This window comes from Vipera berus, assembly GCF_964194415.1.
Source record: "Vipera berus genome assembly, chromosome: 1".
In the NCBI taxonomy this organism is placed as follows: domain Eukaryota; kingdom Metazoa; phylum Chordata; class Lepidosauria; order Squamata; family Viperidae; genus Vipera; species Vipera berus.
In genome coordinates, this window is record NC_138202.1 from 89,376,105 (window position 1) to 89,390,631 (window position 14,527).

The 14,527-nt window shown below is 42.5% G+C and overlaps 1 protein-coding gene across 1 annotated transcript in view; it reads left to right on the top strand.

Moving 5' to 3' along the window:
- The window catches only part of NELL1 (neural EGFL like 1), a gene marked incomplete at both ends in the record, with an annotated part of 595,597 nt that overhangs the window by 412,424 nt on the left and 168,646 nt on the right, over positions 1-14,527 (top strand). The window contains one exon of the mRNA XM_081332330.1: positions 3,508-3,630. Coding sequence (XP_081188456.1) covers positions 3,508-3,630 — 123 coding nt within the window. The remainder of the gene's footprint in view (positions 1-3,507; positions 3,631-14,527) is intronic.

The following is a 14,527-nucleotide window of genomic DNA, read 5'->3' on the forward strand; positions in this document are numbered from 1 at the left end:
GGGCGCCTCCCCAAACGTCTCCAAACCTCGGCAGGTCTCCGTTCCTGTTTGGGGAGGTTTGGGCGCCTCCCCAAACCTCCCCAAACCTCGGCAGGTCTCCGTTCCTCCGCGCAGACCTGCCGACCTTTGGGGAGGTTTGGGCGCCTCCCCAAACGTCCCCAAACCTCGGCAGGTCTCCGTTCCTGTTTGGGGAGGTTTGGGCGCCTCCCCAAACCTCCCAAAACCTCGGCAGGTCTCCGTTCCTCCGCGCAGACCTGCCGACCTTTGGGGAGGTTTGGGCGCCTCCCCAAACGTCCCCAAACCTCGGCAGGTCTCCGTTCCTGTTTGGGGAGGTTTGGGCGCCTCCCCAAACCTCCCCAAACCTCGGCAGGTCTCCGTTCCTCCGCGCAGACCTGCCGACCTTTGGGGAGGTTTGGGCGCCTCCCCAAACGTCCCCAAACCTCGGCAGGTCTCCGTTCCTGTTTGGGGAGGTTTGGGCGCCTCCCCAAACCTCCCCAAACCTCGGCAGGTCTCCGTTCCTCCGCGCAGACCTGCCGACCTTTGGGGAGGTTTGGGCGCCTCCCCAAACGTCCCCAAACCTCGGCAGGTCTCCGTTCCTGTTTGGGGAGGTTTGGGCGCCTCCCCAAACCTCCCAAAACCTCGGCAGGTCTCCGTTCCTCCGCGCAGACCTGCCGACCTTTGGGGAGGTTTGGGCGCCTCCCCAAACCTCCCCAAACCTTGGCAGGTCTCCGTTCCTGTTTGGGGAGGTTTGGGCGCCTCCCCAAACCTCCCCAAACCTCGGCAGGTCTCCGTTCCTGTTTGGGGAGGTTTGGGCGCCTCCCCAAACCTCCCCAAACCTCGGCAGGTCTCCGTTCTTCCTGCCGACCTTTGGGGAGGTTTGGGCGCCTCCCCAAACCTCCCCAAACGTCGGCAGGTCTGCGCGGAGGAACGGAGACCTGCCGAGGTTTGGGGAGGTTTGGGGAGGCGCCCAAACCTCCCCAAACAGGAACGGAGACCTGCCGAGGTTTGGGGAGGTTTGGGGAGGCGCCCAAACCTCCCCAAAGGTCGGCAGGTCTGCGCGGAGGAACGGAGACCTGCAGAGGTTTGGGGAGGTTTGGGGAGGCGCCCAAACCTCCCCAAAGGTCGGCAGGAGGAACGGAGACCTGCCGAGGTTTGGGGAGGTTTGGGGAGGCGCCCAAACCTCCCCAAAGGTCGGCAGGAGGAACGGAGACCTGCCGAGGTTTGGGGAGGCGCCCAAACCTCCCCAAAGGTCGGCAGGAGGAACGGAGACCTGCAGAGGTTTGGGGAGGTTTGGGGAGGCGCCCAAACCTCCCCAAAGGTCGGCAGGAGGAACGGAGACCTGCCGAGGTTTGGGGAGGCGCCCAAACCTCCCCAAAGGTCGGCAGGAGGAACGGAGACCTGCCGAGGTTTGGGGAGGCGCCCAAACCTCCCCAAAGGTCGGCAGGAGGAACGGAGACCTGCCGAGGTTTGGGGAGGTTTGGGGAGGCGCCCAAACCTCCCCAAAGGTCGGCAGGAGGAACGGAGACCTGCCGAGGTTTGGGGAGGTTTGGGGAGGCGCCCAAACCTCCCCAAACAGGAACGGAGACCTGGGGAGGTTTGGGGAGGCGCCCAAACCTCCCCAAAGGTCGGCAGGTCTGCGCGGAGGAACGGAGACCTGCAGAGGTTTGGGGAGGTTTGGGGAGGCGCCCAAACCTCCCCAAAGGTCGGCAGGAGGAACGGAGACCTGCCGAGGTTTGGGGAGGTTTGGGGAGGCGCCCAAACCTCCCCAAAGGTCGGCAGGAGGAACGGAGACCTGCCGAGGTTTGGGGAGGCGCCCAAACCTCCCCAAAGGTCGGCAGGAGGAACGGAGACCTGCCGAGGTTTGGGGAGGTTTGGGGAGGCGCCCAAACCTCCCCAAAGGTCGGCAGGAGGAACGGAGACCTGCCGAGGTTTGGGGAGGTTTGGGGAGGCGCCCAAACCTCCCCAAAGGTCGGCAGGTCTGCGCGGAGGAACGGAGACCTGCAGAGGTTTGGGGAGGTTTGGGGAGGCGCCCAAACCTCCCCAAAGGTCGGCAGGAGGAACGGAGACCTGCCGAGGTTTGGGGAGGCGCCCAAACCTCCCCAAAGGTCGGCAGGAGGAACGGAGAGCTGCCGAGGTTTGGGGAGGCGCCCAAACCTCCCCAAAGGTCGGCAGGTCTGCGCGGAGGAACGGAGACCTGCCGAGGTTTGGGGAGGCGCCCAAACCTCCCCAAAGGTCGGCAGGAGGAACGGAGACCTGCCGAGGTTTGGGGAGGTTTGGGGAGGCGCCCAAACCTCCCCAAAGGTCGGCAGGAGGAACGGAGACCTGCCGACGTTTGGGGAGGTTTGGGGAGGCGCCCAAACCTCCCCAAAAGTCGGCAGGAGGAACGGAGACCTGCCGACGAGCCTTGGCCACACAGGGTATTCCTGTGTATTCAGGCTTGCAAAATGGCGGATCGAGCCTCTGCTGGCGGCAGAGGCTTGCAGAACGGCGGATCGGCTTATACTCGAGTCAATAACTTTTTCCAGTTTTTGGGGGTGAAATTGGGGGTCTCGGCTTATACTCGAGTCGGCTTATACTCAAGTATATACGGTAATTAGAAAGGGTAGATATACAGTACATTAACCAGTTTAGGAAAGTTTATCTTGAGATGGAGTGAGAAGATGTTTCTCTTCCCTAGCTCATCTTTAAACCCCTTTGGCATAGTTGGACCTATCTGAATTTCAGGAAACATAGGTAAAGGTAAAGGTTCCCCCGCACATGTGTGCTAGTCGTTTCCAACTCTAGAGGCCGGTGCTCATCTCCGTTTTAAAGCCAAAGAGCCACTTCTTGTCCAAGGACGTCTCTGTGGTCATGTGGCCAGCATGACTAGACGCCAAAGGCGCACAGAATGCTGTTACCTTCCCACTGCTAGGTTGGCAGAAGCTGGGATGAGTAACAGGTGCTCACTCTGTTACCCGGCATTTGGGATTCGACCCGCCAAACTGCCGACCTTCTGATCAACAAGCTCAGAGTCCTAACCTAATCAAATAAAATAGTAATGCTTCTTAAAATTGAGGCCACTCTACCAAGTTTGATGTTCGAAAGATACGTAAAAGAGATAATATTGTTAACTCTAACCAGGAAGCAAATGCAGTGTACAAAGATGTCTTCTGGATAGCTATTCTAAGTTGATCTAATGAGTAGCATAACAACAAACATGATGAATGATGCTTTGGAAATAATTCAGTATTCAACATTTTGTTTTACTTAGTTCTTCTTTGCTAATACTTTTATCAGGTAGTGTCTTTCCCCATATCTCAAATAGGTGAGATGACCAGGTATAAATCATAACGTGAAATGGACTTGATATCACATTTCTCCACTGAATGCCTCTTTTGTGCTGTTCAGCTGTCGTAGCAATACAGCCATTAGTTATAAATGACTTTTGAAATGTCAGATCAGCAAGCTGAAAATTTATTCTACCTTTCCTCTCCCTCACATTTTCTTGCATTGTTTTTGCTTTTGTAGAGCGTGATGAATGTGACAGTGGACAGCACAACTGTGATGAGAATGCAATCTGTACCAATACAATCAGAGGACATCTCTGCACCTGCAAACCTGGATATGTGGGGAATGGGACCATCTGCCGAGGTGGGTCTGTTGCACTAACAACTTAATAAAAGGAGTTGAGGCTATTAATATTTTCTGACAGTTGCCTAGGTTCAGGCAGTTTGAGATTTGGGTAGGGCTAGAAATTCCCACTCTGATTTATCATCTGGCAACTCCAGTGTGCGTAGCCATTATGAGAATTGATTCATGCATAATTTGCTACTGGGGAAAGATATTCTGAGGCCCTTTCAATTTACTGCTTGTGCTTATTGCCAGTTAGCATAGTTTATTAACTCATTTCATTGTTGTACAAAGTGCATTTTTAAGCACTGTGGTATCATGGATCCCCCTGTTATCTTTTAGGCTAGGTGCACATGGCTTTTAAGCAAGGGTAACTGTCTTCTAAATAAAATCCATGAGGGTTTTTAAAAGGTGACTATATTTTTCGGTGGTAGTAGAATAAGGTTCCAAAAGTGGGTGAATATGAAAAGTGGCAGACAGACAGCAATTATTTCATTCTTTAGCGCAGTTCATTTTACAATGGGCTAATATGCTAGTAATCTGCAGTTCAGAGATACCATTGCTATTGTAAGTAGAATGTGTATTCCTAACACGAAGAGGACACCAAATGAGGAAGGTTGCATCAAATTATATATCATTAATGACCAACCATAAGATCATATATTTTTCTCAGTTAACCCATATCCAGAAAGTATTTTGCTATCTATTGACATGGAAGCATGGCACAAAGCCTTAAGACACACTATACAATGGTGGAACAATACATTTGGGTTGTATATTAGCATGTTTGAAGGCAATAATCTTAACACCAATTTTTTTTAAAAAAACCATAATAATCAGTATATGCTGAAAGAAAAACCTAATCTGACACAAGTTTCCATGACAAGATAATTCAAAATTGGCATTCATACATACAGAAGATGGTAACATCTGTATATGTTATAACTAAACTCTTTCCAGACCCAGATCTATAATGATGCTATGGTGAGTAAGTAACAGATGGAGTAAGAAACAGCTGGAAGAATCATTCCTTTTGGTGCAAAAAGTGTTTGTTTTAGAACAACCTGGCATTAATTACTAGCAGTCCATAGAGATATTTATTAAGAAAGCTAGAAACATTTCTGTTTAGGGAAAAAAAATACAGTCCATAGGTCAAATATCTATTGAATAAATAAAATAAATATGAGGCTACTTAACTCTTATTATTTTGTTTGCTTCTTCTCTAACTATTGCCTTAGTAAAGGAGGCCCCCTATAATACTTCAAGTAATATAATAAACCATGAATAATAACAGAAAACCAAATCAACAAACCGATTGATTGGTTATGTGCCATGAAGTCATTTCTGATTCTTAGTGACCACATATTAACAGCAATAAGTTGAATACTGACCCTGTAGCTCCAATATTTATTTATTTTTATCTTATTTTATTACATTTATATACCGCCCTTTCCCGAAGGACTCAGGGAGGTTTACAGGGTGATTAAAAACAAAAATACAAAAGTTAAAAACAGATTAAAAAATTATATTCGTCTCTGCATAAGTAAAACCCCAGTTAAAATTAAAATTAAAACTAAAATTAAAATTCTCAGCTTGGGCCAGAGAGCTCAAAGAGCCAGGTCTTCAGGTCCCGGCGGAATGAACGGAGGTCGGGGGCAGTCCTAAGCTCCACTGGCAGCTGGTTCCAAAGGGCAGGCGCACCCACTGAGAAGGCCCTATCCCTGGGTGTCGTCCGCCGGCAATCTCTTACCGGTGGCACCCTGAGAAGACCCTCCCTGTGGGAGCGCACTGGACGAAGGGAGCTTGATGCTGGCAGCAGGTGTTCCCTCAGATATCCCGGACCCAAGCCATTTAGGGCTTTATAGGTCATCACCAGCACCTTGAATCTCACTCGGAGGGCAACCGGGAGCCAATGCAGCTCGCGGAGTAGAGGTGTTACATGGGAGTATCGGGAAACCCCCATCACAACTCGCGCGGCTGCATTCTGCACCAGATGAAGCCTCCGAGTGGTCCTCAAGGGCAGCCCCATGTAGAGAGTGTTGCAGTAGTCTAAACAGGAGGTCATGAGCGCATGAGTGACTGTGCATAGGGCATCTCGGTCCAGATAGGGTCACAACTGGCGCACCAGGCAAACCTGGGCAAAAGCCCCCCTGGTCACGGCTCCTATATGGTCTTCAAAATTGAGTCGTGAATCCAGGAGGACGCCCAAGTTGCGAGCCCTATCAACGGGGGGTAACACCTCACCCCCCATCGTTAGAGATGGAATAGTCTGGTTAACCCGAGATGCCGATATGCACAGCCACTCAGTCTTGGCGGGATTGAGACGAAGCCTGTTTCTCCCTATCCAGACCTGGACCGCCTCCAGGCAACGGGACATCACGGCGAGGGCATCGCTGGGTTGGTTCGGGGTGGAAAGAAAAAGTTGGGTATCATCAGCGTACTGATGATACCCCACCCCGAAACCACGAATGAGCTCACCCAGCGGCTTCATAAAGATGTTGAACAGGAGGGGCAAGAGAACCGACCCCTGAGAAACTCCACAAATGAGAGGCCTCGGGGCGGATCTCTGCCCTCCCATCAACACCAACTGCAAGCGGCCCAGGAGATAGGAGGAGAACCACCGTAAAACGGTGCCTCCCACTCCCAACCCCCTGAGACGCCGCAGTAGGATACCATGGTCGATGGTATCAAAAGACGCTGAGAGATCTAATAGGACCAAGACAGAGGAACAACCCCTGTCCCGAGCCCGCCAGAGATCATTCACCAGTGCGACCAATGCCGTCTCCGTGCTGTATCCGGGCCTGAAACCCGATTGGTGCAGGTCCAGATAATCAGTTTCCTCCAGGAACAGAGGAAGCTGATGCGCCACCACACTCTCAACAACCTTCGCCAAAAAGCGAAGGTTGGAGACTGGACGATAGTTATTTAAAACAGCCGGGTCCAGGGCAGGCTTTTTGAGGAGGGGTCTCACCACTGCCTCCTTCAAGGGGGTGAATATTTATTCCTGAAAAAGTCTGAATTAGATTCCTTTATCAGACTCTTTCTAGAATTCAGCCAGCTGCTAGATGTAGCAAGCTCACTTTGTCAATTTTTTTCTCCAGAGTAGGAATGAAGTATAAATTCTGTTTGATTTCTTTACCAGAACTAGCATACGAATTACTTGGTAGACAGTCTACTCACTCCTGAGGTATCCCAGCTATCACCCTTACTTTACTCTGGTAAAATACTTTGGTGTGTTGATTCAATTTCTGTACCCCAAAATAAGCTTTGGGACAATGTTATAGCTCAATTCTTCCTTTGGCTTCTGATCTTCTGTTACTCTGTAGTCCATTTTTTGAACTTCTCACCACAGGCTTTAATGTCTTTGGGATAGCTTGCTGCCTTTGGTTCTAGACATTAATTTGTTATTCCTAGTGCTGGATGCCCTCTGTTTCACAAAGGCAAAATATATAGGTTTAAGTTAATGAGCAACAGGAAATTCTTAAAAGGAATAGCGGGACACTAAAAACCATGGACCACTCATACATAATACTGTTCTAGTGCTTAATCTATAAAATAAGCAAACAAACAAAATTATTGGATTTTTTTATTATTAGTGATGTGATACTTTCATGTACCAGTTACAAATATTAGACTGGTGATTACTCAGCACAGAATATTTTTAACACCACATGATCATGGAACCCTTCCTCAGAAATCAGGCTACCCTTCTACTCATAATTATGTTTTACAGATAAAGTTAAGACTGGTTCTTTCAGGGTTTTAATATTATTTTCTGATTTTACTGAAGCAAATGTTCAGCCTGCTGTTTTTAATCATACAGCTGGAATAGCCTATATTTCTTGGCTTATTTTTAAAGATTTCTTTATTGTTTTTTCCCCTCAACTTTTCATATCTTCTTAAGTGTTGGGTTGGTAGAGGAATAATTTTTAGATGTACCAAAGAAATGTATGTTAAAATTTCCTATAATCCCTATTTTTTGAAGAAACTAATGTAGATAACTTGATTATGTATGCCATAAAGGTAAAGGTAAAGGTTCCCCGCGCATGCGTGCTAGTCGTTTCCAACTCTAGGGGCCGGTGCTCATCTTTGTTTCAAAGCTGAAGAGCCAGTGCTTGTCCGAGGATAACTCCGTGGTCATGTGGCCGGCATGACTAGACGCCAAAGGCGCACGGAACGCTGTTACCTTCCCACCGTAGTGGTCCCTATTTTTCTACTTGCATTTTTACGTGCTTTCAAACTGCTAGGTTGGCAGAAGCTGGGACAAGTAACAGGCGCTCACTCTGCTATGCGGCACTCAGGATTCGACTTGCCAAACTGCCGACCATCTGATCAACAAGCTCAGCGTCCTAACCCACTGAGCCACCACATCCCTTTTATGTATGCCATAAACGTAAAGGTTACCCTGCACATGCGTGCTAGTCGTTTCCGACTCTAGGGGCCGGTGCTCATCTCCGTTTCAAAGCCGAAGAGCCAGCGCTTGTCCGAGGACGTCTCCGTGGTCATGTGGCCGGCATGACTAGATGCCAAAGAAGCACGGAACACTGTTACCTTCCCACTGTAGAGTTCCCTATTTTTCTACTTGCATTTTTACATGCTTTCGAGCTGCTAGGTTGGCAGAAGCTGGGACAAGTAACAGGCGCTCATTCGGGATTCAACCCGCCGACCTTCTGATCGACAAACTCAGTGTCCTAACCCACTGAAATAGCTGAAGGGGATCAGTGTATGCAGTTTCCTATTCTTGTTTCAATAGATTACAAATGAAAATCCAAGTATTTGGTAATAATGTAGCCATCAGAGAGGGATATTTTACAATGAATTCAGGCATAAATTATGTGCTCATAAATATTCTAGCAATTTTAAAAGTCTTTATGAACCATTTATATACTATATACTATATATATTTTTAAAGTTTGTGCTCAAGAATTACCTAATAGCAATTCCATTTTGAGAAGTTATTCTTGCCTATCTCAGCCACTAACCCAAATTACTTTTTTCTTCTAACTGTACAGAAGCTAAATTGATTGAGTTTGCTACAATTATTTCACCAAGTTATTTGTTATCATAATTATATTTCTAGCATAATGATTTTGCCTGCTCTTGTTTGTTCTTTTCTATTCTACAATTGGATAATGCGGAATTAACAACCACGGGTGATATAAAACCTCTGTGACTTTCTGTTTTTTATGAACTTGTTTTCTGTTTAACTTATGTCTGTCAATAAAACATACAGTAATTCCTTTTTGCACTTAGGGAATGTGTAGCCTCTGTTATAGATTCAAAACTATTTATATTTTTAAATGTTTAAGTGTTTCTCATTAAAACTATTTCTTATTTGGATATGATAATAGATGTCATCTCCTTTTTTAAAACTTCTTTTTTATTACACATCCAAAATAAAGATCCATCCAATTCTTCCTCTGAAATTAACTTATGTATCATAATCCTGATCAGCATAATCAATGCCCATTGTACGGTTTCTAGTAATACAGGACCTTTTTTTGTCATAGAATGGAATTCTGGCACCTTTTTTGGATGGAACCTTGTAGGGTAGGCAAGGCGGGCTGTATGACATGTGTGAGTTCCGGCACCTTTTTCTTTTATAAAAAAAGCACTGAATACAATTATAGGCTTGTATCTCCAGCTTTCAGACATTCATAGATGGATATCAAGTAGGTAAATTAATAGCTGGAGGCTCATAATCAGATCTTTACTTGATTTCAGGAATTCTATTTTTATAAGCTTGTTCCCCATTTGTTTGTCTAATACTTGTACTTCAAGACACCAAATGAGTTATTTTATATCTATTTGACTTTAGCATTTGTAGACTACATAGGGATGGAACAATCAACAATGTCTGAATTATGACTAATAATTTTACCTGAAACCTAGAAATGAAACAAATATATACTTTAAAAGTATTTATTAAAATTGTGAGATAACATTGACTTAACATTTTACATTGAACCACATTAACAACCCAAATAAGAATGTTGAGGAGCGACTTACATTTTCTCCGGCCCCTCCTCTCTCTTCCCTTGCAAATTTAATATTAATGGTTTCAGTTAAAATCAAAACCAAGACATGTTGAACATTGCTACATAAGGATATAAAAAGAAATCTCTTTGTTCCATTTAACTGATTTACATTACATTTCATTGACCTCAGTGGTGAGTAACCTTTTGATGCCATGTTTTTCCTTTGACAGATTGGAATTTTCTTTGCTCTATAAAACCAATTCTATTTTAGGGTTTACATTACCTATTTTTACTATGCATTATGAATTTTTTTGTAGCTAATCAGGGTGTTATGCAATTGTAAGATAGATAAAATTTAGTACATTCCCAAAAAATGAACTCATAGAAGTGCTTTAGGATCAAAAGAGTAAGTGCATCAAAAACAATGCTTTCATACCTTTTGTAATCATACCATATGTTATCACTAAATTAAAGGTTAAGAAATCCCAGCTCCCTGTTCTCCAACGAATTATTCCAAGGAAACTGTCCAGCCTTCTTTATTTGGACAGTATAATCTTTTTATTACATGTGCAAATGGGTTTGAGACATCTGCTTCCAGCATTGGGGAATTATCCTAAAATAAGCTTAGTTAATCACCAGGTATTATGGGATCAGAGTCTTTTTCCCCCTTAGGTATAAATAAGAAATGTATGGAGGATTTATGACTGGATTATAAAACAAGTTATATCATACTGTTTCCTAGGGATTTTGTTTTCTGAAACAACAGATGGTATGAAATTTTTTATCTTGTTAGAATGAAGGCAGAAGAGTCAATTAATGTCATATTAATGTTTCAGAGGCAAGATGGTTCAGGTGAATATTCACTGTCTGAAAATCCTTCATAGCAAATTATATTCACAAATCTTTTTGGTGGTAGAAATTCAAAAACATTGGGCGGTATCAAAATAATGCTTTCTTCTGACAGATTGACATCCATAAATAGAATGTATTTCTCCTCCTTCAGCCCCACTCCATCTGTTCCTAAATAATGGGTGATTCTTTTTGAACAAAATTATGGGAAGGGACTGCAGGTGGAAAAGAGGAAGGAAAATTCTCTTAATTGATTGGAAACAATCACTGAAATTTTAGATATGAATAATACCTATCAGAATTCTAAATAACGTAGAATATTACCATGTGCTGAATTCCAGGAATAGCCACCTATGTTGCTGTTTAACCTGTTACTGAAATTAGAAACTGGGATAGTATTCATTACAATACTTACAATCATATTTATAGGAACGGGTAGAGAAAAAAATCTAAGTGTTTAGCTTTCTATAATGCTAATTTCTTTTTACCCCAAATATAAATGTGTTTCCTTGATTTGTAAACACACGCATAACAATTAGGAGATTTGTATGCATTTCTACATACATTATGAAGTTTTCTTCTGATTTTTTTCCAAGCAATTTGCATATCTTTTAAAGAAGTCTTTAGTGGTAAGGAATTTTCATTGACATGCGTTGGAAAACAAACTCTGTTAAGTATGATCTTACCAGGAATGTCATGACTTAGTCCATTTCTATAACAAATGAATAGAGGTTTTACAGCAGGTGGTTCACACGTGAAATAAGGAGAAATGTCCAAACCATGATTGCTATTAAACAGTGGAATAACCTACCTCCTGGAACCATAAATGTTCCCTCACTGGAGGAGTTCGCTAAGGTTTGGATAGCTATCTGATTGGGATGGCATGATGTCTTCTTGGACTAGGATTGGATAAGAAAATCCCTGAGATCCTATATAAGTGTTTCTCAATAGAGAAACACACACCTATATGCTTTTCCTGGGTGAGTTCTCCCCATTTTCTATGTGTGTCTTTTTGTTGATTTTATTAAAGTTTAGTATAAGATAAAATACCAATAGAAACAAAAGTGAAAGAAGAAAGAAGGGAAGTGCAGAGAGAAGGAAATAAAAAAGAGTAGTGACTTCTTTTTACAGTGCAGTAGAATAAAAAAAAAAATATTACCAGCTCAGTCTTTTGCTTTACATTTCTACATAATTTAAGCTATTTCTGTAACAACAAAGTCATCAACATCTAAAAATCAACATTTCATTTTTTGCCATCCATTTGTGGGAATCACTGTCTCTTTCCATCTTTGTATAAATAACATTCTCGCTCCTGTCAAAATATATTGTAACAATGTGCCAAATTTTCCTTTCAAGCTCTTTATATATCATTTTTCTTATTTCATTATATATTTACTATATATGTCTTATTGTTGTTATATGTTCACTTTTTTGTACGTTCCTATTGGTATGCATTTTTGTAACATATTCTCTATGACTAGTTTTGCTATTAAACAAACTTTCAACTGGGAATTTGAACCACAAATCACCTGTTGAAAACAGATGTGATCTTGAACTCCCCTAGCCTCACAATTTCATTTACAAGATGCATAGTACCTCCATCAACTTAATTTGATTTATAATCCTACTACTTTCTTGAAGTTTCTCACTTTATGCAACACTTTAAGATTTGATAGATATTGCAGCCTTTATCCAGGATAGAAGTTAACAGAAGAATATAATAGTTTCTGGTTTTGTAAACAGTGTATACATAAGGCTAGTATTTCACTCTTCAGTGCTTATATTATAATGAGGTTGAAGTTTCAAGGTTTAAATATGTATCCCTTTAGTTCAAACTGAGAAAAAATGTTTATTATCTTTAATATGCTGTGTGAAAATGTAACTTTATATTAAAGTTAAAATGCATAATATCAGAAACTAGAGAAAGTGACATTTCACATAGTAATACTTAGTGAAGATAACTTTTTTTAAAAAAAATGGAATGAATAAACTCAATGAATTTCAAATTTCAGAAAATATTTCAGATTACCATTCAATATTTCTTGTATTAGTGTATTAGGCATTTGATCTTGCTCCAATCTAGTTTTCAAAGTTCCAACTTTATATTTCAGGTACAAAATATTAAATTAAAAAAACATACTCCTTTAAAAAGATATTTCATAATCATAATCATAATCATAAAGTAAAGACTGGTGACCCCCAGGGGGAGAGCGTTCTCTGTGGGTGCACCGGATTTATGGAACCATCTTCCGGTAGAGCTCCAGATGGCGCCCGATCTCCGCTCCTTCCGGCGCGACCTTAAAACCCATCTCTTTAACGAAGCGGGCCTGGCCTGATGGGACGGGGTGGGATTGTTACTATGATTTTAATTTTAAATTTGTATTATTATGGGCACTGTTTAATCATGTTTTAATAATTTTAATTTTTTTGTACCTGTTTTTATGTATTGCCCTGTTAACCGCCCTGAGTCTCTTGAGAGAAGGGCGGTATATAAATTAAATTAATAAATAAATAAATAAATAATAAATAAAGTTGGAAGAGACCTTGGAGGTCATCTAGTGCAACCCCCGGCTAAGGCAGGAAACCCTATACCATCTCAGACAAATGGCTGTCCAGTCTCTTCTTAAAAACTTCCAGTGTTGGAGCATTCACAGCTTCTGGTGGTATCATGTCACCCCTAGTCCTTCTCTTCATTAAACTAGACATACCCAATTCCAGCAGCCGTTCCTTATATGTTTTAGCCTCCAGTCCCCTAATCATCTTTATTGCTCTTCTCTGTACTCTTTCCAGAGTCTCAGCATCTTTTTTACATCGTGGTGACCAAAACTGGATGCAGTATTCCAAGTGTGGTCTTACCAAGGCATTCTAAAGTGGTATTAATACTTCACGTGATCTTGATTCTATCCCTCTGTTAATGCAGCCTAGCACTGTGTTGGCTTTTTTGGCAGCTGCAGCACACTGCTGGCTCATATTTAAGTGATTGTCTACTAGGACACCAAGATCCCTCTCACAGTTACTACTATTTTTTTTTAATTCCATTTATATCCCGCCCTTCTCCGAAGACTCAGGGCGGCTTACAATCTAAGCACAAATCAATGTGCTTAGCAATAGCCTTCATTCTATGTATACGCCTGCTTATTAGGGCTTTCAGCCCCCCCCCCAAGCGGCATTATTACAAAGTCAGCTTATTGCCCCCAACAATCTGGGTCCTCATTTTACCTACCTCGGAAGGATGGAAGGCTGAGTCAACCTTGAACCATTGAGCAAGGTATCCCCTATACTATACCTATACATTTGGTTTTTCTTTCCTAAATGTAGAACCTTAATTTTTTCACCATTGAATTTCATTTTGTTAGATAGTGCCCAGTGTTCAAGTCTGTCCAGATCCTCCTGTATCTTAAGCCTGTCTTCTGGAGTGTTGGCTATTCCTGCCAGCTTTGTGTCGTCTGCAAATTTGATGAGTTCCCCATCTAAATATTTATGAATAATTACACCAAACTGAAATTAGACTTTTTTTTTTGCAATTTCTTGGGAATCAAAAAAGCCAAACATTTCCCCAAAGTTTCTTTTGTGCTCAATAACACTGATTTTTTTTGGAGTAGGGTGGGAATGCTGTCTCAATTTTAGTTAATATCAGGAGGATATATGTTGCATACTCTTTTTCTCTTTACAAACTAAGACATTGGTTCCCCCCATGTTTGCTTTGTTTTTTTTAAATTGTTTTTAAACTTTGTCACTCTTCATTGCTTCACAGCCCTTGAAAATTATGAATGTACCTATTTGCTGGGAAGAATTTTAGAAAGACAATATTATTCTTATATTGTCCCTTTATAAATTGTAGACCACCTATTATCCCAGTATTGATTTTCTTTACTACTTTTTAATTCTAGAAAAAAGGACGTCAATATTATTTGTTTCTCTCTACAAAATAGTTGAAAAATTCTGGAGAATCTGCTGCAACTGGGAAGGGCAAAATCAGTAAATGTTGATTTTCATTTTTGCTTGTGATCTGAAAAAAAAAGATATATAAAAATAGCTTCTCACTCTTCAGGGAAATGTTCAGTTTTCAGGACAATCTGATAACAGTAAGC